Here is a 25,397-nt window from a genome sequence, read left to right on the forward strand (position 1 = left end):
AATTCTACGCATCTTGTGGGGGCCGAGCCCTCACCTTGAGGGGCTAGGCCCGCGCCGGACTGATTTCTGCCCCGCCAGCTAGCGCGGAAATGACTTTGCCATGCGACGCATGCGCGGGAGCATCTGCGGCCGCTCACGGCATCCCCGCGCATGCGCAGTGGAGGGGGTCTCTTCCGCCTCCGCCATAGTGGAGACCGTGGCAAAGGCGGAAGGAAAAGAGTGCCCCCACGGCACAGGCCCGCCCGCGGATGGGTGGGCCCCGATCGCGGGCCAGGCCACCATGGGGGCACCCCCCCGGGGCCAGATCGCCCTGCGCCCCCCCCCCAGGACCCCGGAGCCCGCCTGCGCCACCTTGTCCCGCTGTTCGAAAGGTAGTTCAATCCATGCCGGCTGGCGTGGGGTGACAGTGGCGGGACTTCGGCCCATCGCGGACCGGAGAATCGCCGGGGGTGGGCCCGCCGACCGGTGCGATTTCCGCCGATCGGCGCGATTCCCGCCCCCGCCTAATCTCTGGTGGCGGAGAATTCGGGACACGGCGGGGGCAGGATTCACGCCAGCCCCCGGCAATTCTCCGACCCGGTGGGGGGTCGGAGAATCGCGCCCAACGTCTCCCTCGAAAGATGGCACCTCTGACAGGGCAGCATTCCCTCAGGACTGCACAGGGTGTGTCAGCCTGGATTGTGCGCTCGGAAGTCTGGAGTGGGGCTTCAAGCTTCTGACTGTGAGACGCGAGGGCCACTCACTGAGCGACTCGTGAAAAACGAGGGAGAAAGGGATCCCGTTATTTATTAAGGCCATTTCTAAAATCTGTGGAGATGGAGATTAGTCCAATCTTAAGTCATCAAAAAGCAAATATTGATGCTGAGACTGTCTAATGCTCCAGTAACCAAGCGCATCGTCTAATAGTGGTGGAATATTTCCCAGGAAGGAAGATTTGTGGGTTTCTCTCCTTCACGGTCCTGGATTGTAGCGCTCAATATTGACTCTGCAACTGTTTGCATTGTATTTTCTGTAGTTGTAAATCACCTGGCTCTAAATAACAGACAGAACGTGGGAAATACAAGGAAAGCATAGATTACTAACCCAATAACTATTCAAATCAGTAAATTAGACTTTGTCACTTAATAAATCATTTATCCATTGCTCGCGTGACTATCGATCAGTTTGGGATTGGAAATAAACCAGTGCTTTAATTCCAACAGATATTCCAAGCCCACACCTCCCTCTGTCATCGGAAGGTAGAGAGATGGTCATTCATCAAGCTTTGAACTGTCAGCTTTCCCAGAATAGGCAGCTCCCCTACTGGGTAAGGTCAGAGGTGCCGGAGTCATTCATTGCAAAGGCGTAGATAAATGCAATTGTTTGCTGTTCTATTACATTTTATTAAGATCGATGCATAATCCAGTCCTCCTTTGTTCTGTAATAACACCCCTCATGTTTGAGACTTTGCCTCTTCTCAGATATTTCCTTTCTTTTGCCCGTTTTTCTCACCCCTCCTTCCTAACCTCTCTGAAAATCTTACCGGCTCTGGCCAGACCCATCGCCCTCCTGTACTTTAACCCAGGGTCTTGTGGACTGCAGAGGCATCACAGCCGGTCACAGCCACCCCTCATCCTCTACCCAAACGCACCCCTGAGGCGGAAAGGGTTCACCAGGAATATTAGCCAGATTCAGAAAGGGATCGGAAAGGATGATTAACGAGAGGGAAACATCTGCAGCAGGAATATTCTCACCTTGGAAATGAAAAATCTGCTCTTCAAAGGATGAAGATTCTTTATCCTTTCACATTGCTGGCTTTTAACTGGAAGGGAACTATTTGAGACGCATCTCACATGTTCAATGGCTGGCTGGTCTCCAATGGCATCACACTTGCGGGGGAGTGTGACTTTGGGTGCACCAAATTATAGAGAGATGAACAGAGCCAGACTGGGGAAGGACCAAGGCGAAGAGAAGAAAGGGGGGAGTGGAAAAGTAGAGGGCAGGAGAAGATAAGAGAGGAGAGGAGCAGAATGGAGGATAGCGATGCAGGGGGGGGGGGGGGGGGGGTTGAAGGGTGAAAGGGTGATACTATTCCAACATGCAATTGAAAGAGCACCATTAATGTTGCAGAAGAAACCTTAGAAGATGTCGATATCGTGAGGGAAAGGCTGAAGGATTTCTAGGCCACTCTCATGTTTCCCACCGAGGCTGGTTTCCGAGAAGTTTAGGAGCAGATTTATCTCCTTGCTCCCTCAACTGTGCAGAATACCATCGGAACAAATCAACTTTAAAATGGGTTTATTTTAGGGCGGCACGGTGGCGCAGTGGTTAGCACTGCTGCCTCACGGCGCCGAGGACCCGGGTTTGATCCGGCCCCGGGTCACTGTCCATGTGGAGTTTGCACATTCTCCCCGTGTCTGCATGGGTCTCACTCCCCACAACCCAAAGACCTCATTATAGAAAAGATGTAGAAGCATTGGAAAGGGTGCATTGGAGAATTACCAGGATGCTGCCTAGATTGGAGGGTAGGTCTTATGAGGAAAGGTTGAGGGAGCTCGGGCTTTTCTCATTGGAGCGAAGGAGAATGAGAGGCGATTTAATAGAGGTTTATAAGATAATGAGGGGGATAGATAGAGTGGACGTTCAGAGACTATTTCTCGGGTGGATGTAGCTGTTACAAGGGGGCACAACATTAAGGTTCGGGGTGGGAGATATAGGAGGGATGTCCGAGGTAGGTTCTTTACTCAGCGAGTGGTTAGGGTGTGGAATGGACTGCCTGCTGTGATAGTGGAGTCGGACACTTTAGGAACTTTCAAGTGGTTATTGGATAGGCACATGGAGCACACCAGAATGACAGGGAGTGGGATAGCTTGATCTTGGTTTCGGACAAAGCTCGGCACAATATCGAGGGCCGAAGGGCCTGTTCTGTGCTGTACTGCTCTATGTTCTATGTGCAAGGTAGGTGGAGTGGCCATTCTAAATTGCCCCTTAATTGGAAAAAAAGAATTGGGTACTCTTAAAAAACTATCATTATTATCATAAAATTTACAGTGCAGAAGGAGGCCATTCGGCCCATCGAGTCTGCACCGGCTCTTTGAAAGAGCACCCTACCCAAGGTCAACACCTCCACCCTATCCCCATAACCCAGTAATCCCACCCAACACTAAGGGCGGTTTTGGACACTAAGGACAATTTAGCATGGCCAATCCACCTAACCTGCACATCTTTGGACTGTGGGAGGAAACGGGAGCACCCGGAGGAAACCCACGCACACACGGGGAGAACGTGCAGACTCCGCAGACAGTGACCCAAGCCGGGAATCGAAGCTGTGAAGCAATTGTGCTATCCACCGTGCTGCCGTATGGTGTTCCATCAGTTTTGACGTTTACTTGAGGTTCCTCAAGGTATTGTACCTGGACATATGTGGCCAACCTCTGCCCTTTGCTCTCTATTGTGTGACACCGGGTTCTTGGACTCACAGGTCAAGCACCAGTCTTCCGCATCATGAATATACAAGTTGTGTAGACCCGCTGTACCACAAAAACACCACAAATCTAATAACACAATATGGGAGTGAGGCATCAACCCCTTGGCTCAGGGAGTGAGGATCTGTAACTTGCCCCGGCAACCACAGAGTTAATGTTTCGTCCGCACAAAAATCATTTCTTTTTAATGGCAAACTGAGCTCAGTTTCTTCATAAAAATCCACGGAAAGACAACATGTGCCAAAACAAGATATGTGGGACTAAGACTTCTGACAAAATATACAATCAGACTATCCAAACATATTTCAACTCCCTGAGTGTCAATGGTGTCTGATAGGGAGTCCTGCACAATCAAATGGTTCATTGAAAGTGATGGGCTTCTGTATAAAATCTCCTCAATGGATAGCTGCAAGGAAGCGGCCATGGCCACGCTAACAGGTCCGTGTTACCTTCCATCTGACCTTTGTGCACTTTTGAAACACAGCGGCTGTGTGGAGGCTGTCCCCCACTTTTGCTTCGCTTTTCCTGGCATTTTTCTTTTTATGGGATAATAATAGAAGCACTGGAGTGAGAGCGAACAAGTTAAACAAACATGCTTTGCTTTTGTTGAAGAATTCGAGACTTGAAAATAGTTGTGGGACCAAGTCAAAGCTTTCGTTGGAACTATCACCTCATTCAGGGCACATGGGGCTGATGCTTGCTTCAATAAAAGGGCAGTGTTAACGATGCGTGCTGTTATTAACGCACAAATCAAGCAGCAAGCTCAGAGAATGGCGAAGTTCGCTGTGAGTCCCCAGAACTTGTCGGTTGATTTACTTCACACTTGAACCGCCCTCAACCTCCATGTGATTTTTCAAAACTTGCTGCCGTTACACATTAATTGTCATAAATGTACCACAGAACACGAAAGCCAATAATTTCATCTTTTAACTACATTATAATTCAACCTCTCTGGTCCATAAAGGGAACAATTGAAACTGTTCAATCTCATTCCTGCAGGCGGTATATTCTTCTGAGGGAAATCTCTAACTCCGCATTTATTTATTTTTCTTCCTCTCTTTCTTATCTCTTAATCCAATCTTTCTTTCACGCTCTTTATTTCTCTTTCTGTCCCTGATTTGACTCTAACTCACTGATTTCCTTCTCCACCCTTCCTCTGTTTCTTTCTTCATTCTTAAACCTCATTGGTTAAGGAGACAGAGCGTGGGTCCCATAGTTCACTGATGTCCCAGATGCCTCACTGCTCTCCGTTGCATCGTCATCAGCTCAAACTCCCAGAGAGCTACAGGACAAAAGTCTTTGAGCTGCAAGTTAACCTGGAAATCCATCAACCTGGATGTTTCCTGTCATTGACGTCAGGGATGCCGAAACAGGAGGAGCACAGTGGTTAGCACTGTTGGTTCACAGCGCCAGGGTCCCGGGTTCGATTCCCGGCTTGGGTCACTGTCTTTGCGGAGTCTGCAGGTTCTCCCCGTGTCTGCATGGGTTTCCTCCGGGTGCTCCGGTTTCCTCCGGTGAGATCATGGAAATGTTGTCCAGGTCTTGCTGCGTGCAAACACAGACTGCCTAAGTACTGAACATGTTTCAGACTTTGTTAAAACTCGAAGAAATGATGAGTAGAAAGATCAAAACTATTATTCAAGCACCATCAAGCAGCAGTTCCTGCCTCTTTACCAACCCCATCTGACTGGTTGACCCCACCTTGACTTGGAACCATATCGCTGCTCCTTCACTGTGGCTGGGTCAAAGTCCTGGAGGTCCCAAAAGCCCAGTGGATGTAAGCACACCCAACGGACTGCAGCGGTTCCCCCACCACCTCTCAAGGATGGGGGTTAGCTCCAAATGCTGGCCTCACTAGAACAATGCCCACATCCCACGAATGAATAAAGAAAGCATTGTCAATGTAGGAGCTGCTGCGTGTGTTTGAACCATTGAACCAAATCCTTGAAAACTAATTTGGGAATGAATTCTCCATAGATGTGAAATCAGGCAGGGACCCTTCTCATTCGCATTCGCCACAGGATTAAAGCTTTAATTAATTCCTCCAATCCTTTGACAGCAAAGACCTTTTGATGGACAGTTAAACAAACCGAGAGTTTGAGCTCCGCATATTCTTTTAGCGTGAGGGCCATTTCCTCAGCAGCTGCCATGTTGAGTTTGGTCCGAAGTTTGAACGGAGAGGCCAGCAATCCTTGAACGCAACAAAATCGAGATTACTGAGCAGTGCCAAAATCATCATGTCCACCTATAAAGTTTCCACAACAAATACATTCTTCAAATATCAGGCAGTGTCAAAGTAGACAAACTGAAAGACTGTAGCACTTACCACAACATTCCATACAGCCAATGCAGTATCTCTGAGAAGTAGTCACTGTTGTAATGTGGGACGATTAAGCTGTGCACAGCAAGATCCCACAAAGAGCAATATCATAACAACCAGATCATTTGTTCTAATGCTGGTTGGATATTGGCCAGAGTACTGGGGATAACCCTCCTGCTCTTTTTCCAAAAAGGTACCATGAGGTTGGCTACCCCACTCATCCAGAAGACAGTGCCTCTGACAGTTCAGCACTCCCTCAGGACTGCACTGCGCATTTCAGCCTTAGATGTTGCGCCCTGGGCTCCAGATTAGGGCTTGAACACCCTCCGACTCCGAGGTGGGAAAAGACTGGCACGTTGAGAGTGTGGCAATGTGATTCTGGGTTCTTTTGTGAAAGCGAGGTAAAAACCTTGGGGTTGATTCTCCATTTCCCGACGCAGGTATCGGGATTCCTGGTCCCGCGGAAAATGGGGCATTGAAGGAAAAACGGGTTTGGCGCTGTTGCGATGCTCCAATTCCCATCCAATGGCCTCAGCGCGCTACCCGTCCAGCACCGACGAGTGGGTGCAAATTATGCCGGAAGCCCGATTCACCACCCCCATAGAAGAAAATCCTCCGGGGGGGGGCTTTGGTCCACGTTTGCCCAAGCGTGACTCTGGTGTGGTGGCACCCAGGGTGGGTCAAGGGGGTCAGTGCATAACTGATGTTCCCTGCAAAGTCCATCGGAAGGCCCCCCTCCCCCACACAACACAAATCCGGCCCTCCCCACCAGATACATAGGGACCTCGTCCCCCCCACCACGGAAATAATGTGTCATCCGTCCACTGCACACACGCATGAAATGCAAATCTTCCATCACAGCACAAAGCACTTAGCTGTTTTAGGTGTGGTGAGGAGCTGTCAATCATAGCAGGCGTGTTTATAAACATTGTGTTGGCATCAAAGCAGGGTACATGAGATGCATTCAAGTATGAAGGGAAAGATAGATAAACAATCCTCCAAGCACCTTGTCCCTGCAGCAATAAAACTGTCATTCATTAGCTAATGCAATGTATTGCTGTGTGAAATTGAGTGGAAGATTTTTATTTCAAAGACTGTCAAAGGAATTGAGGCCCTTTCAAGGAAGCCTCTGACACTTGTAACAGCCGCTGCTTTAAACACTTTTGTCTGAGGCAGCAGATGTGAGGAAAGGGTAAGTGAAAATGCAGTGATGTCTCAACCTACTGCCTGGACTGCTCTTCAGCTTTCAGACTTGGGCCTCTGTTGGGGGTCTCTGATTGGGGGGGGGGGGTCGATGGGGGTGTCGGATCACTCACATGTGTGCGGGCTGTGGGAGGGTGACACGTTATTCCCTTGGTGGGGGGGGAGGGGAGGATGTTCCTACTTGTCAGCAGAGTGGGGGGATTTGCATTGTTGGGGGAGGGAGGGGGGCTGACCCTGGAACTCGGTATCGGACCACCCACTCAAAATGGCGACCCAATACTAGGATCCTGGCGGAATCTGGCGAGTTCTCCCCCGTGGATAAATTAGCGTGCTAAAGGAAAGAGACTTGCGCCTGGGTGCCACGCCCAGTGCCAGCAGAGACCAGTAGCCATTCTCCATTGGTGGGAGCTCTTAGACTCCAGATCGGAGAATCCAGGCCCTCATCTTCCTAACTGCCGACATCTCTGTGCCGTAAGCAACCAGAAAACATGGTTTAACGCTGCGGTAACAGTAACTCACAGAGGAAAATTGTGGTTGTCATGGGAAAACATCGGCCACCTTTTCCCCAGGGGCAGAAGAATGTCCTGTGCTTTCTGTTCATTGAGTCATCATCAGCTGCAAATGGCTCCATGATACATTTCAACATTGGCGACAGATCGGTGTGTAACTCTGAGTGAACAGCTTGCACAGTGAGTGTGTTCCATTCTAAAGGTGGACGTGGCAGGTTGTATTGTAAATTGCTGGAGGTCCACAGCAGCCGACGCGGGGGAATAGAGTGCCCCCATGGCACAGGCCTGCCCGCGGATCGGTGGGCCCCGATCGCGGGCCAGGCCACCGTGGGGGCACCTCACGGGGCCAGATCCCCCCGCACGCCCCCGAGGACCCCGGAGGCCGCCCGCGCAGCCATGTCCCGCCAGTAAGTACCTGTTGTAATTTACGCCGGCGGGACCGGCCTAAAACGGGCAGCCACTCGGCCCATCGCGGGCCGGAGAGTCGCCGGGGGGGGGGGGGCTGCTGCCAACGGCCCCCGACCGGCGCGGCACGGTTCCCGCCCCCGCCAAATCCACGACGCCTGGAGAATCCGGCAGCCGGCGGGGGCGGGATTCATGCCACCCACCGGCGATTCTCTGACCTGGCGGGGGGTCGGAGAATCCCGCCCATAATTCTGTATTATTACAGGGTTACTTTGGTTTTTATTGACAAGATCCTAAACACATGGATTGCAGTGACCGTTTGCGCACACTTCAAGACTTTTTTTAAAAACAAGTACTTGAGGCATTTGAAAACAAGAGCAAAAGCAATATGTGTGAAATTACGCTGTGTTCGGTCTTGTATCCAAAAATTCTACAAGAAGGTCGTGTGGTCAGAAAGAAAAATACAGATGTCTCAGTTCAAACTCTGGTCTGCCAATTCTCTGCCCCCAGGCTAAAGGAATAAAGCAGAGCCTGGTTCTGGCTCCAAACCCTGTTCCTTCCTATAATTAATAAAGAAAACTCTGCATCCATTCAAATATCCTAGCAATGTTTCTCCTTTACAACTATATTCCTGCCGCAGATTGCTTTGTCACCCAAAAAAATTGAGCAGTAATTTATCTTGCTCCAGTAATTGGGCTTGAGGATTTTGGAAGTGGCTGCCAGGATGTATTTATTAACAGCAACATTTGTAACGTTGCTCCCATCTGATATGTCAATCAGCTGGAACGAGTCTTAATGAAATGTCCAGGGAATTACAGCAGCTCAAACACTTGGGTTTTATTGAACATGTCACTCCAGCCAATGCCCCCAGCTCCGTCGTGAACACTTGGATCAATCATCGCAGCAATGTTTTTCTGCCACTATTGCAGTCGATGTTACGCCATCCTCTTATGCTATCGCATAAGGACTAACTAAATCAATGTGTGGTCACCTTGGTGAATTTTACCTCTATTTCATGGACACTGATGTGAGAATACAGGAAATTTGGGGTGTGGGCACACGCCACAGAGATGGTTTTCTCGGGTGTTACGTTGTGGGTGATTATCTGGCTGTGCCATTCACTCACAGAGCAAGCTTTCAACGCCAGCCATAGCACATCAACAATTTTATTTACATGGTACATTTAATCAAATAAAATTTCCCAAGGTGCTTGACTGGAGAGCAATCAGGCACAATTTGGCCTAGCTAAATTAGGTGGCCTTCGGTCAGGTAACCAAATCACGGGTCAATGCGCTATGGGTTAGCACTGTTGCTTCATAGCATCAGGGTCCCGGGTTCGATTCCCGGCTTGGGTCACTGTCTGTGCAGAGTCTGCGCGTTCTCCCCCCCCGTGTCTGCGTGGGTTTCCTCCGGGTGCTCGGATAAGCTGGTTTGACTTTCTCATCACAAGCAGTCGCCCCGCCATCACTACTTCCTTAACTCGATACATTTTCTGAATTGAACTTTGAAGCTGTGAAATTTCTGTTCTTCTCTGAAATGAACCTGTTTTGCTGATGTCGGAATTTTAAAATCGGGTCAGTTTTACCTTTGCAGGCTCGGAGCTCCTCTCACTGATTGTGCGGCCTGAAATTGCAGCACTGCCGCCCATCATTTCCTGTGTATTTAGATAAGAGGCTCCACTAAAACGTACTTTACAGAATCAAAGAGGTTGGGCAAAAGACAAGGCCAAAATGTATGGAAGTAAGTCACTTACTAAGTGATTCACGATTAATTTTATCAATCAATAACAGGTATAGCTGGGGGGCACAGTGGTTAGCCCAGTTGCTTCACAGCTCCAGGGTCCCAGGTTCGATTCCCGGCTTGGGTCACTGTCTGTGTGGAGTCTGCACGTTCTCCCCGTGTGTGCGTGGGTTTCCTCCGGGTGCTCCAGTTTCCTCCCACAGTCCAAAGATGTGCAGGTTAGGTGGATTGGCCATGATAAATTGCCCTTAGGTTAGGTGGGGTTACTGGGTTACAGGGATGGGGTGGAGGTGTGGGCTTAAGTGAGTGCTCTTTCCAGGAGCCGATGCAGACTCAATGGGCCAAATGGCCTCCTTCTGCACTGTTAATCCTATGATTCTATGATAGGTATCAAGTACAAGTCTTAAAAAAAATAATTGACAGGATGTGGGCGTCTCTGGGTGAGCCAGCATTTATTGTCCAATCCTAATTGCTCTTCAGAAATTGGTGCTGAGCTGCCTTACTGACCCGCTAAAGTCCGTGGTGTAGGTACCCCCACTGTGCTGTTAGGGAGGGAATTCCAGGCTGTTGCCCCAGTGACAGTGAAGGAACGGCGATATATTTCCAAGTCAGGGTGGTGAGTGACTTGGAGGGGAACCTCCAGGTGGTGGGGTTCCCAGGTATCTGCTGCCCTTGTCCTTCTAGCTGGTAAAGGTTGTGGGTTTGGAAGGTGCTGCCGAAGGAGCCTTGGTGAGCTCCTGAAGCGTTTCTTGCAGGTGGTACACACCGCTGCCACCGTTCATCAGTGGTGGAGAGTTTGAATGTTTGTGAAAGGGAAGCCATCAAGCGGGCCTGCTTTGTCCTGGATGGTGTTGAGCTTCTTCACTGTTCTTTGAAACAACAAGCCTCCCGAGTTTGGGATGGAAGCTGCGAGTGGCCCTGGACCCTGGAAAACCACAGCAGGTGAGGGGAGCTTCGACCAGGTGGATCTTCAAGTTTCAGTGTCTTCAAGGAGATTCATCTTCCAACCTCAGATTGTCCTGAAGATCCAGCTTCTTTCCCAGGGGATCCAGCTTCTTTCCCAGGAGATCCAGCATCTTTCTCAGGAGATCCAGCATCTTTCTCAGGAGATCCAGCATCTTTCCCAGGAGATCCAGCATCTTTCCCAGGAGATCCAGCACCTTTCTCAGGAGATCCAGCATCTTTCTCAGGAGATCCAGCATCTTTCCCAGGAGATCCAGCATCTTTCCCAGGAGATCCAGCATCTTTCCCAGGAGATCCAGCATTTTTTTTCCATATGGTGGATCATTCATTTTGATCGCCTTTGAAATATGGCACCCAGTTATGCCGGCAGGACGGACGCCATCAAGTCCGTCCCACCACGGAATACGGCACAAAACCCCCGGATGCGTGATTATTAGGCCGGAGATGGAAGAGGCAGGATTCTCCAGTAATGGGGCTATGTCCCCACGCCAGCGTGAAAAGCGGTGCCAACCACTCCGGCCTCAACGGTCCCCGATAATGGGGAATGCTCCCCTTCCTAGAGGGCAGGTCGGCGCCAGAGTGGTCCCGCAGCTCCAGCCGGCACGGAACGGCCCACGTGATTCAGGGCATGCCGCTACGACCGGCGTATTTCCGCGCATGCGCGGGGATTCCCTTCTCCGGGCCGGCCCCCAGGCAATATGTCGGAGCCCTACAGGGGCCCGGCGTGATGTAAAATAGGCCCCCACGAACCAGCCCGCCCGGCGATCAGTAGGCCCCGATTGTGGGCCAGGCCACCGTGCCCCCAGCCCTGGGGTCGGATGCCCCACCCCCTCCCTCCAGGACGGCCCCCGCAGACTCACCTTCCAGGTCCCACCGTGTGGGGTCTTAGTAACCCACGCCGGTGGGACGCGGCCAAACCTGTCGGCCACTCAGCCCATCGGGGCCTGGAGAATCGGAGGGGGGGGGGTGCTCTCAACGGCCCCCGACCGGCGCGGTGGGAATCCCGCGGGCGCCCGAGAATCGGCGCCGGCGAATGGGGATGCTGGCGTCGGGGCGGCAGCGCGTGATTCTCGTGTCCCCCCGGGGATTCTCCGACCCGGCGCGATGTGGTTTCCTGTTGCCCTCTGCAGTGGGAAACAATCCCCCATCCTGGCCTCCACCACGGGACTTAGTCCCAATTAGGGCAATTCCACCTCCTATCTTTTAGCAGTAATCTGGGGCGAAATTCTCCGGTATCGGTGCGATGTCCGCCGACTGGCGCCCAAAACGGCGCAAATCAGTCGGGCATCGCGCCACCCCAAAGGTGCGGAATGCTCCGCATCATTAGGGGCCGAGCCCCAACCTTAAAGGGCTAGGCCGGCGCCGGACGAATTTCCGCCCCGCCAGCTGGCGGAAAAGGCCTTTGGTGCCTCGGGGGGTGCCCCCACGGTGGCCTGGCCCGCGATCGGGGCCCACCGATCCGCGGGCGGGCCTGTGCCGTGGGGGCACTCTTTCCCTTCCGCCTCCGCCACGGCCTCCACCATGGAGGAGGCGGTAGATACTCTCCCCACTGCGCATGCACGGGAAACTGTCGGCAGCCGCTGACGCTCCCGCGCATGCGCCACATTTCCGCGCCAGCTGGCGGGGCAACAAACGCCATTTCTGCCAGCTGGCGGGGCGGAAATTCCACCGGCGTCGGCCTAGCCCCTCAATGTTGGGGCTCGGCCCCCAAAGATGCGGAGCATTCCGCACCTTTGGGCCGGCGCGATGCCCGCCTGATTGGCGCCGTTTTTGGCGCCAGTCGGCGGACATTGCGCCGTTGGGGGAGAATTTCGCCCCTCATATCTGGGTCACCTGTAGATTCACTGATAGAGATTACTTGCTGTGATTGGCCAACAATTCCATTATATGTCTCAAGTGACTACCAGGATGGTAGATGGGGAATCGGATGTCTTTCGTTACCGGGGTAAGACTGGGGAAAGCAGCAAAAATGCCAAGGTCAGCAATAGAGACTCAGAAATATTCATTACCTGTAGTTTTGTTTTTCACTTGCCACCTGAATCTTCTCATAGAAGGAATATGCCTGGTTTCCCTCCCAATCTCTCAGATCAATTCTCAGTGAGTATTGTCGCTGGTTTGTATGAAGGAAGATCATCTCATTGCCGAGCCAATGTTCCCCAGATGGATTGCCAAAACCCTACCGACAGAGGATAACAAATGATTAATGTGCATCAACGCCAACATTCAGGGCAGGGAATTAGCTCTATCAACAAAAAACACACAAGGGGGTATTCTGCCCAAAGACATGGACAGTTTCACAAAGCTGGGCGCCACTGGAGGGTTTCCTTCAGCAGGGCTGTGGATGTGGCGTTTCCTGCGGGATGTTGGCAATGGAAGGCAATCCAGGCTCCGAACAAGGGACGTCATTCTCCGACCCCCCGCTGGGTCGGAGAATGGCCGTTGGCCGCCGTGAATCTCGCCCCCCGCCGAAGTCTCCGGTACCGGAGATTGGGCGGGGGCGGGAATCGGGATTGGATTCCGAAGCCAGGTTCCCTCCAAAAGCCTTTTCTCTTTCGGATTCTGACTGAGCCGGTGTGGGACTCCAACATTTCCTGTTTAATTAATTGTTCGCTGAGTAAGATCTGCCCATCAAGTACAGAACCAAATGATCATGCAGCACTGACAAGAGGACACTCGGTCGTTAATATCTCTGCTGGCTCTTTGGAAAGAGCTATCCCGTTAATCCCACTCCTCCCTGCTCTTTCCCCGATAGCTCAGCTTGTTGTTCCTCTCCAAATATTTCTCCAATTCTGTTTTGGAAGTTATTGAACGTGCTTCCACCGCCCTTTCTGCCAGCATCTTCCAGATCACAACAACTCGCTGGGTAAACATCATTCTCACCACAGCCCCCTGGTTCCTTTGCTAATTACCTGAAATCTAGTTAACAACCCTCCTCCAGTGGAAACATTTATTCCCAACTTCTCAGTCATAGCCTGTATGATTTTGAATATACTCCGCTTAAACTTCTCGAGAGAGGGAGAACAATCCCAATAGGTTGTAAAATAACAAAATCTTGTTGCAATGTTAACATAGAAGAATTATCCATCGGTGCTACAGAGAGAGGTTATTATCAAAGACAGATGACAAACCAACACTATTATAGAATCATGGAATTTACAGAGCAGAAGGAGGCCATCAGACCCATCGAGCCTGCACCGGCCCTTGGAAAGAGCACTCTATCTAAGCCCACCACTCCACCCTACCCCCGTAACCCAGTTACCCCACCTAACCTTTTTGGACACTAAGGGCAATTTAGCACGGCCAATCCACCTAACAGCACGTCTTTGGACTGTGGGAGGAAACTGGAGCACCCGGAGGAAACCCACGCACACACGGGGAGAACGTGCACACTCGGCGCAGCAGTGACCCAAGCCGGGAATCGAACCTGGGGCCCTGGAGCTGGGAAGCAACTGTGCTAACCACTCTGCTGCCATGCCGCCTCGTGAATACAGCTTGATGGAAGGGGAATATCTTAAGGAAGTTCTGAAAGGAGGGGAGGGGGGTGGGGAGGAGAAGAGAGTCAGGGGAGGCAGGTCCAGAGTGTATGGTCTACACAGCTGAAGGTACAGCAACCAATGGCGAGGCAACGAGAGGGGGAATCGGATGTAAAAGGGATCAGAAATGGAGGGATATTGTGTTCTGATACGAAAGTGAGGAAAAGTAAACAATAAGTAAAGGCCAAAACAGTACACTAACAGGAGTAAAGTCAATTCAGAGAGATTAACCATAAAGGTGCGGGAGGAAAACAGTGCTTTACATGGGAGCTAATTAGCATAAATAGATTGGAACACCATAGAATTCCTACAGTGCAGAAGGAGACCATTCAGCCCATTGAGTCTGCACCGACCCTTGGAAGGAGCACCCTACTTAGGCCCACGTCCCCACCCTATCCCAGTAACCCCACCTAACCTTTTGGACACTAAGGGGCAATTTAGCATGGCCAATCCACCTAACCCGCACATCTGTGACAGTAAAGGAACGGCCGATATATTTCCAAATCCACGACCACCACCATCTAGAAGGACATGGGCAGCAGACACAAGGGAACACCATCACCTGGGAGTTCCCCTCCAAGCCACTCACCACCCTGACTTGAAAATATATCGCCGTTCCTTTACTATCACTGGGTCAAAATCCTGGAACTCTCTCCCTAACAGCACTGTGGGTGTACCTACACCAGAGACTGCAGCGGTTCTAGAAGACATCTCACCACCACCTTCTTATGGGCAATTAATAATCTTTATTAGCACAAGTAGGCTTACATTAACACTGCAATGAAGTTACTGTGAAAAGCCCCTAGTCGCCACACTCAGGCGCCTGTTTGGGTACACGGAGGGAGAATTCAGAATGCCCAATTCACCTAACAGTCTTTCGGGACTTGTGGGAGGAAACCGGAGCACCCGGAGGAAACCCACGCAGACACGGGGAGAATGTGCAGACTCCGCACAGACAGTGACCCAAGCCGGGAATCGAACCCGGGACCCAGGCGCTGTGAAGCAACAGTGCTAACCACTGTGCTACCGTGCCGCCCAGCAATAAATGCTGGTCTAGCCAGCGACAGCCACATCCCACAAAATATTTTTTTTAAGTTTAGCAATGTCCCATAGATAAGTCTTGATAGATTTTAATATCTTGAAATATGTAAGGTAAAGAGATACGATGAAGTTCTAGTTAACAATATTGTACCAAAGCAGGCTTAACCTCCTAACGATAGCACTGACGACAGCTAGCCAATCTTTCAAACTAAAGCAATAAATATATCATTTTTCTGAAATTTCATACCATTTCCTTTCCTGTGTTTAATGAGTAAACTTGCCAAGATTTTACCATGACTAACATTAACCCAAATAAAGCAAGCAATTTAGATATAGATTAAGGAAGGTCTCCATGGTGCAATCATTAACATGGACAAGGGTATCGGGTAATGCAGTCGCTGTAATATCACTCGAGTGCATCTCCAAAACTCTTTGGGAATGATCCTGTTTTTCCTCGTCTGGTGTGATCCACAACCAGACACGGACGATACCTGTTTTGTACGGCAAGGCGTCTCGTTGGCATTTACCTAAATGTTGGCGTTAAGTCTACTTTCGGAGCCTCAAACCAGTCCTAAAAGAAAGGGGGCTGAGTATAATAGTGAACCCGTCACTGTGGATGTGGGCGGTCGTCATTCAGAAATCTGCTGCTGAGTGTGGGCGAGTCACACTCCTGCCCATCTGCGCGACACAGCCCGCACCGCCTGCTGGCATCCAGTTATAAGATCCCAGTAAAATAAAACATTTGATTTGTAGGGTTAAAGATGGAGACTCAGCGTGCCATGGCTGAAAGGTGGTGTGGGGGGTGGGGTTGTTGGGGGCTGGAGAAATGGACGGTGCGATTTACCACCTGAAGCAGCACCTGAAAAATCTCATAGAACATAGAACAGTACAGCGCAGTACAGGCCCTTCGGCCCACAATGTTGTGCCGACCATTTATCCTAATCTGAGATCAACCTAACCTACACCCCTTCAATTTACTGCTGTCCATGTGCCTAAGAGTCGCTTAAATGTCCCTAATGACTCTGACTCCACCACCTCTGCTGGCAGTGATTCCACACACCCACCACTCTCTGTGTAAAGAACCGACCTCTGACATCTCCCCTATACCTTCCTCCAATCACCTTAAAATTATGTCCCCTCGTGACAGCCATTTCCACCCTGGGGAAAAGTCTCTGGCTATCCACTCTATCCATGCCTCTCATCACCTTGTACACCTCTATGAAGTCCACCTCTCTTCCTTCTTCGCTCTAGTGAGAAACGCCCTCGCTCCCTCAACCTTTCTTCATAAGACATGCCCTCCAGTCCAGGCAGCATCCTGGTAAATCTCCTCTGTACCCTCTCCAAAGCATCCACATCCTTCCTATAATGAGGCGACCAGAACTGGACACAATATTCCAAGTGTGGTCTAACCAGCTGCAGCAAAACCTCGCGGCTCTTAAACTCAATGCCCCTGTTAATGAAAGCCACACACCATACACCTTCTTAACAACCCCATCAACCTGGATGGCAACTTTGAGGGATCTATGTATGTGGACCCCAATATCCCTCTGTTCTTCCTCACTTCCAAGAATCCTGCCTTTAACCCTGTATTCAGCATTCAAATTCGAACTTCCAAAATGAATCAATTCACACTTATCAAGGTTGAACTCCATCTGCCACTTCTCAGCCCAGCTCTGCATCCTGTCAATGTCCTGTTGTAACCCGCAACAACCCTCAACACTATCTACAGCTCCCCCAACCTTCGTGTCATCGGCAAACTTACTAACCCACCCTCCTACTTCCTCATCCAAGTCATTTATAAAAACCACCAAGAGCAGAGGTCATCTCAGTTCTTTAGTCTTCCTATCGCAGAATGTATCCAGCCATCAGTGTGCTGGTAAACAGACTGTGTGTTTGTCATAAAGCTTTTACATTGTTGTATTGTTATATTGTTGAGGGCTGGTCTACGTCAGTTGGCTGGAGAGCTGGTTCATGATGCAGAGCGAGGCCAGGAGCCCAGGTTCAATTCCCCGTACCGGCTGAGGTTATTCCTGAAGGCCCCCCCTTCTCAAGTTTGCCCCTCGCCTGAGACAGGTGACAAGGTGTCATTGACATTGGTGTAAATCTTTCCTTTGGCAAACAGCATGATTCCCAGGATGATGGACACTCTGATTCGCTGTGATGTGCACCCTCCTTCCGTGGGCTGTGACCAACTTTACCCCAGCAGAAGTCATTACGGTCGGAGGATTTGATTGACTCTTGCAATCCATATGACGCCACCCCCCCCCCCCCCCCCCCCCCCCCCCCACACACCCCCCCAACCACCTGGAATTCCCACCCTCAGGAGCACCAGCCTCCACTTGCTGGGACTGTCCGGGGTGGGGTTCAGGCTGACTCACTCTCTCCCAGTTGGCTAATGGAATGAGTATCAAGGTTCACGACCGCTGCGATGGGCACCCTCCTGTGTTCTGCCACCGTCTGCCTAATCCCACAGGTGGTTAAGGCCAAAGTGTAAATCGAACAAAATAGTGTTTTGGTTCTTTGAGTAATCAAAGTTTTTTTTTAAATCTGTTATCAATTTGCGGTTAAATACTCCAAATACTTTATAGGATTACAAGAAAGCCTGAGACTTAGGCACAGCATTCCAGAATATAATTGAATTTTATTCTCCCATTGAGTGGGGACCATTGCAACTGAATATCAAGCAATGGCCGTGAACGTTTGGACAGGTTTGATCGGGTTTGTATTCAGTCCCATTGAAGCTCTTTGTTTTCATTCAGCTCATACAGTTGTTTCTGTTTTAACCCTTTACTGACAATTAAGCAGTGCAACCTATTGCTAATCTGAGCTCACTGGCGAAGGACATCCAACACCACACGGCCCAGTGGCACAGTGGTTAGCACTGCTGCCTCACAATGCCAGGGACCCGGGTTCGAATTCAACCTCAGGTAACTGTGGAGAGTTCTCCCAGTGTCTGTGTGGGTTTCCTCCGGGTGCTCCGGTTTCCTCCCATAGGTGTGCAGGTTAGGTGGACTAACCATGCTAAATTGCCCCTTAGGGTGGGGTTGCAGGAATAGGAGAGGGGATTGGGCCGAGGTAGTGTGGTTGTTCAAAGGGTCAGTGCAGTGCAGACTCGATGGGCCGAATGGTCTCCTTCTGCACTGTGGGGATTCGATGAGACCCCTCCTCCTAACGAGGGGTCATCAAAACCTGGAATTGTTGCCCCCGAAGGGCTGTGCAATCTAGGAGGGGCATGGGGGGGAAATCATTGGGGGCTGGAATATAGAAAGGCAGAAGTTATTCTGCAATTGTACCGAGCTCTGGTTAGACCTGGAGTTCAGTCCTGGACCACTGATCCTCAGGAAGGATTGAGTGCAGCGCAGGTTCACTAGAATAACCCCAGGACCAAAAGGGTTAAATTATAAGGGCCAGTTGTATAGTCGTGGCTTGTATACCCTCGAGTATGGAAGATTAAGGAACGATTTAACTGAGGTGTTTAAGATGATGAAGGGAATTTAAAGGATTGATAGAGATTCCTCTGGTGGGCTGGTGGGAGTGTGGGGGTGGTGGTTGGGGGGGGGGAGTACAGACCCAAGGGACAGAATCTTCGAATTAGTGCCAGGTTGTTCAGGGGTGATGTCAGAAAGCATGCCTTCACGGAAGGGGGGAGTGGAACTCTGGAACTCTCTCAACATCAACAATAAGCTGCATTTAAAAAGCACCTTCAGCATCGTAGACTGTCCCAAGATGATTCACAGGAGCATTCTTGAAGAAAGTTTTACACAGAGCCATATAAAGTGACGCAAGGTCACGTGTCAAGGCTTCAGTCAAAAAAGCAGATTTTAAGAAGTACTTTTAAACTGGAGGAGAGGGGGAAATAGATCAGGAGAGGTTACGGGAGGGAATTCCAGAACTTAGGACCTAGGCAGTTAGAGGCACGGCTGCCAGTTAGGGGTTACAGAGGCAAGGCAGCAAGTAGAGATCAACCATAAACTAACTGAATAATCAAACAAGGTATCGGGGCTGAATAACCTCTTCCTGTTCCTGTGTTTCCACATAACGATTCATCCATTGTTAAACACTGACCATTCTTTACAACAATCTTTTGGATTTAAAGTTCCAATTATTGCAGTCAATTCGGTTTTCTCATCAATCCCAGATTTCCCTTTCACCCTTCCATCCACATCAGGTACACCGAGTGAAAGGTCTCACTTACCATTTTATATTCTTTCCACGTTCGATGAAAATCTACACTGCCATCCTGTCTGTGCTGTATGACCATCCAACCGCCACCTGCCGTTTCCATGTTACAGTACACCTGTGGAGAAATAGACGGAGTGGTGAGGCTCAGCTTTGAGAGAGTGCTGAGTGAATCTTTCTTTTTTGCAATAAATTTACAGTACCCAATTCTTTTGTTTTCCCAATTAAGGGGCAATTTAGCGTGGCCAATCCACCAACCCTGCACATCTTTGGGTTGTGGGGGTGAGACCCTCGCAGACACGGGGGGAAATGTGCAAATTCCACACGGACAGTGAGGGAGAGAGGAATAGGGAGACATGGGGATAGGTTGAGATGAAGCGAGGGTGGGAGAAGTTTCAAAATTTCTTCTCATTCCTGTGGGCTGTTTCTTTGCAATGCTAGTCGGAAGGTATGACCCAATATGCCAGATGGGCCGAGTGGCCTGTTTATGTGTCGTAGACTCTATAATTAGACTGATATTATGAATTCTTCCCATTATTTGTCCTTATAATTGGAAGGCAGCTTTCCGCAATAATGCATCACTTTATTAACATTTCTCAGTTTGCAAAGTGGAAGAGGTTAAAGTAGAGAGAAGCCTAAGAACAAACCATTCCTCAAAATATCCCCACGGGATTTTAACATTGATGTCTTGCTGATGTATTTGTACAGTGACTTTCACACAGGTCATTTATGCTGAGATGTTGGCTTCAGCCTCGAGCTAAAGCCATCGCTCAGTGTTGACAGGTACTTACAAAACAATAAAAGCTCCCAGAGACTTGGCTTGTTAGCATCAAGGTGATGGATGTCAGTGCTGGAGAATCAAGCACATCCCCCAGACCCTGATCTTAACTCTCCCTCTGCTGGTGGAAGGTGAGTGAGGGACTGCAGTTCGAATGACACCCCCCCCCACCCATCCCCCAATCCATTTGTCTTCCCGCCAGATCCCCATCGTAACTTACTTGAGTGGGCGAGTGGTGGAGACCCACAGCAGGGCATCCAGGTCCTTCTTTCAATACCCAGATGCCATTGGTACCCAAGCTGTCAACTAAGTCCAAGGATTGAGTTGGGTAGTGGAGAGGCTGGGAGACACCTGCCTCTCCACTAAGGGTGGCGAGATGGAGGGGGCCAGGAAGGGAATGGTTTTGTTTGACACCTTGGCACAACCACCAACAGTGGGGCGGTTAAAATCAGAGATGTTCAAGAGGGCAGAACGAGAGGAATCTTGGTGGGTTGTGGGACTGGAGGGGGTTACAGAAGGAGGGGTGAGGCCATGGAGGAATTTTAAACAACTGTAGTCTGTAGTTTTCTTCTGGCACATGCAAACATGTGATTATAAAAGAATTCTGAATAAACCAGCCCAGTTTACATCACAGTGACAGCAGGAGATTGTTTCACATTAAAACAGGACCGATACATGGCAAACAGCCAGAATTGTGACGGAGCCCCCGTATCACTGTTTGTGGGACCTCACCTCTAGTATCACAGCTGTGAGCGGCTGGTTAATGCAAAGTTAATAGCCTGTCCTGGATTCAAGGAAGTTTAATAAGTGTTGATAATGTTATTCCATCAGACATAATTCTATCGAGAGTAATTGCTGATTGGGTGTGAGCACTCTGAACTCAAGGCGGTCAAATTACATCATACACCGAGGGTGTGAAACTTGGCCCAGGTTTAGGGCTAAATTACACATTACTCTCTCCGAGACACCCATTATTTTTTAATTTATATCTTCTTATCTGAATCAAATAAACACAGTGCGAAAGACAGTGAAATATGGTGCTGAAATTAAGATCAATGTTGTGAGACTGGGAGAGGCAGCTGCTGAATTGTATTGTGACCTGTTCCATCAGCGAGACCATAGCCAAGGGAATTCTCAACTTCATTTTATCCTTTTTACAAATTCACACATTTCTTGGCAATATTAAGAATCAGTTTTAACCCAGAATTAGCTTCAAGAGGGTGGGTGGGGAAGGATTGGATTTGAGGCCTAAATTTCAGGCCTGTGATACTTTTACTTCTCACTCTGCTCCCGGAACAGACTGGTAAAAGGGTACAAAGAGGTTGCCGGGAGACAAATGATTTGACAGCTCTCGGTCATTCACTGACGGGTAGTTGGTGAAAGCGGGAGGGGGTGGATCCGAGAGGGGGGGTGTAGGGGAAGGGGGAGAGGAGGTGGAAGGGGTGGGTAAGGGGGAGGGAAAGTTGTAGGGATGGAACGGTGAGGGGGGGGAGGTGTAGGAGTGGATGTGAGGGAGGTGTAGGGCTGGGAAGGGTAAGGGGATGGAAGGTAGGTGAGGTTTAGGGGGCGAGAGGGACAAGGCAAGTTGAGGAGGAGTAAGGTGAGGATAAGGGGGATTACTCTGTCTGGGGAGGCTGCTGGTTTCTTTGTATCCTGGAAGATGCTCCTATTATTCCTAAACCCATGAAGGGAACCTGTAGATTTACTAAACCTATGTCAAAAATCTAGGCCTAGTGAGATCCTCCAACGCCACTACCAATGGTATTTTTACAGCGAGACTTTTTGAGGTTCAGCCCCGCTCCCCCAGACTCCACTATAAGAATACAAGATTGACTTTTTCTGTCTTCTTTCAGTTTCATCGCCTGTGGGATTGGTCGAAGTGGGAATGGCGGAGGCTTTGACCCAAATGGAGATCAAGATCCTATATTTACATCACCGGATCCCAATTGCTTCATTCAGGCAGTGTACTGGACACACGGTGCATGGTTAGGCCCCCTTTCAAAATGGTGATGGCCGCGTTGCCGGTGGTAATGGAGCGATCAGACTCCTGGAATCCAGTTTGAAGGCCGTCATCCTCCATGTTAATGCCAAGTGGATGGGATGAAGTAACCTGAGGGTGTTTATCTTCCCACTCACCCGCTTCTGCTATTTGGGTAAGATTAAAATCACCCTCCCCTAATTATATCCACGTAATATCAGCACTGTGCAGTAAACTAGTCAGAGGCACAAAATCAACTGTTCATCAATATATCATCCTAAAATTTAACTGGGATTACACAACAGGTTTTGGGTTAATTGTGATAAAAGCATTGGCTACAAGAACAAATTACATTTATATAACACCTGGAATGTAGTAAAACATCCCAAGATGCTTCTCGGGAGTGTCAAACAAACATTATCAAAAATACACGGAGATACTTGGACAGGTATGGGAATGTAGTTGCGTGGTGGTTTTGTCGCTACTAGTAATCCAGAAACCCAAGAAAAGGGGTGGCAGGGTGGCACAGTGGTTAACACAGCTGCCTCACAGCTCCAGGGTCCCAGGTTCGATTCCCGACTTGGGTCACTGTCTGTGCGGAGTCTGCACGTTCTCCCCGTGTGTGCGTGGGTTTCCTCCGGGTGCTCCGGTTTCCTCCCACAGTCCAAAGATGTGCAGGTTAGGTGGACTGGCCGTGCTAAAATTGCCCGTTAGTGTCCAAAATATTGGTTACTGGGTTACGGGGGATAGGGTGGAGGTGTTGACCTTGGGTAGGGTGCTCTTTCCAAGGGCCGGTGCAGACTCGATAGGCCAAATGGCCTCCTTCTGCTCTGTAAATTATGATTCTATGATCGGGCCTCCAGGTTCAATACCACCACAGCAAGAGGTAGAATTTGAACTCAATAAAATATCTGGAATTAAAAGTTTAATGATGAAACCGGGCGGGATTCTCCCATCGACGGCTAAGTGTGGACGGCGGCACAAAAACGGGAGTGTTTTACTCCGGCGTCGACGCCCGTTCCGGGACCCCATTCTCCGGCTCACAGGGGGCTAGCACGGCGCTGGAGCGGCCCACGCGTCTCCAGCTGCCGATCCCGGCGTGAACCCGCCGCCGCGTTGACCGTGCACGCGTAGCTGGGCTGGCGCCAACTAGCTTATGCGCAGCAGCCTTCTTCTCCGCGCCGGCCCCGACGCCAAATGGCGCAGGGCTACATGAGCCGGCGCAGTGGAAAGGAAGCCCCCAAGCAGAGAGGCCGGCCCACCGATCGGTGGGTGGGCCACAACGGAGACCCCCCCCAAAGGTCAGAGCCCCACCCCCCACATGCCGCCCCCGGACCATTCAACGCCGAGGTCCCGCCGGCTCAGAGGATTTTAGACCGGCGCCAGCGGGACTCGGCTTTTTTGTTGACGGCCCGTCCGGGCCGGAGAATCGGCGCGCCGGCCTGGGTCGGAAAGTCGGCGTATACCCCGACCGGCGCTGCGCCGAGCACGCCACGCTCTGCGGAGAATCGTGTTCCGGCATTGGGGCGGTGCGGCCCACCGGAGATTCTCCGACCCAACGGGGGATCGGAGAATTTGTCTGTCGATTGTCGTAAAAACCCATCCGGTTCACCATCTGCCATCCTTACCCGGTCTGGCCTACATGTGACTCCAGACCCACAGCAACGCCGAGTGGGTGATCCATCTCAGTCTATTCCGGAGGTCCCCGGCATCACAGATGTCAGTCTTCAGCCAAGACCATTCACTCCACGTGAGATCAAGAAATGGTTGAAGGCACTGGACACTGTAAAGGCTGTGGGCCCTGACAGTATTCCGGCAATAGTGCTGAAGACTTGTGCTCCAGAACTTGCCACACCCCTAGCCAAGCTGGCATCTACCCAGCAATATGGAAAATTGCCCAGGTATGTCCTGTACACAACAAACAGGACAAATCCAACCCAGCCAATTACTGCCCCCGCAGTCTACTCTCCATCATCAGCAAAGTGATGGAAGGAATCGTCAACAGTGGCACTTACTCAGCAATAACCTGCTCACGGACACTCAGTTTGGGTTCCGCCAGGGTCACTCAGCTCCTGACCTCATTACAGCCTTGGTTCAAACATGGACAAAGAGCTGAATGTCAGAGGTGAGGAGAGAGTGACTGCCCTCGACATCAAGGCAGCATTTGACCAAGTGTGGCATCAAGGAGCCGGAGCTAAACTGGAGTCAATGGGAATCAGGGGGAAAATCCGGAGTCACGCATAGAATATAGAACATACAGTGCAGAAGGAGGCCATTCGGCCCACCTGGCACAAAGGAAGATGGTTGTGGTGGTTGGAGGTCAATCATCACAGCTCCAGGACATCACTGCAGGGGTTTCTCAGGGTAGTGTCCTCGGTCCATCTTCAGCTGCTTCATCAATGACCTCCCTTCCATCATCAGATCAGAAGTGGGGGTGTTTGCGGATGACTGCACAATGTTCAGCACCATTCGCGACTCCTCAGATAATGAAGCAGTCCCTGTCCAAATGCAGCAAGACCCGGACAATATCCAGGCTTAGGCTGACAAGTGGCAAGTTACATTTGCGCCACACAGGTGCTAGGCAATGTCCATCTCCTGCAAGGCAGGATCTAACCACCGCCCTTCGACATTCAATGACATTACCATCGCTGAAACCCCCACAATGGAAGTCCTGAGGTTACCATTGATCTGAAACTGAACTGGACGAGCCATATTAATACTGTGGTCTGCAAGGCAGGTCAAAGGCTAGGAATCCTACTTAGCCTGAGTAACTCACCTCTTGACACACCAAAGCCTGTGCACCATCTACAAGGCACAAGTCAGGAGTGTAATGGAATACTCTCCACTTGCCTGGATGAGTGCGGCTCCAACAACACTCAAGAAGCTCAACACCATCCAGGACAAAGCAGCCCCGCTTGATTGCTCCCCCTTCCACAAACATTCAAACCCTTCACCACTGATGAACAGGGGCAGCCGTGTGCACCATCTACAAGATGCACCAAGTTTCCTTAGGCAGCACCTTCCAAACCCACGACCACTACCATCTAGGACAAGAGCAGCAGATACCTGGGAACCCCACCACCTGGAGGTTCCCCTCCAAGTCACTCACCACCCTGATTTGGAAATATATCACCGTTCCTTCACTGTCGCTGGGGCAACATCCTGGAACTCCCTCCCTAACAGCACTGTGGGTGTACCTACACCTCAAAGTCTCCAGAGGTTCAGGAAGGCACATTCTGAAGGGCAATTAGGGATGGGCAATAAATGCTGGCCGAACCAGCGAC

The 25,397-nt window shown here is 50.4% G+C and overlaps 1 protein-coding gene and 1 long non-coding RNA gene across 3 annotated transcripts in view; one reads left to right on the plus strand and one right to left on the minus strand.

The window, feature by feature from the left end:
• LOC140385078 (uncharacterized) overlaps positions 1 to 25,397 on the plus strand; it is a 133,396-nt gene that overhangs the window by 103,091 nt on the left and 4,908 nt on the right. The window lies entirely within an intron of this gene.
• Positions 1 to 25,397, minus strand: part of LOC140385077 (angiopoietin-1-like) — a 200,973-nt gene that overhangs the window by 13,378 nt on the left and 162,198 nt on the right. For both annotated transcript variants that reach the window (XM_072466879.1, XM_072466880.1), the window contains exons 6-7: positions 19,374 to 19,475; positions 12,614 to 12,780 (exon numbers count right to left, since the gene is read on the minus strand). In XM_072466879.1, the coding sequence (XP_072322980.1) occupies positions 12,614 to 12,780; positions 19,374 to 19,475 (269 nt within the window). The remainder of the gene's footprint in view (positions 1 to 12,613; positions 12,781 to 19,373; positions 19,476 to 25,397) is intronic.

Source organism: Scyliorhinus torazame, chromosome 11 (assembly GCF_047496885.1).
Source record: "Scyliorhinus torazame isolate Kashiwa2021f chromosome 11, sScyTor2.1, whole genome shotgun sequence".
Classification (NCBI taxonomy): Eukaryota; Metazoa; Chordata; class Chondrichthyes; order Carcharhiniformes; family Scyliorhinidae; genus Scyliorhinus; species Scyliorhinus torazame.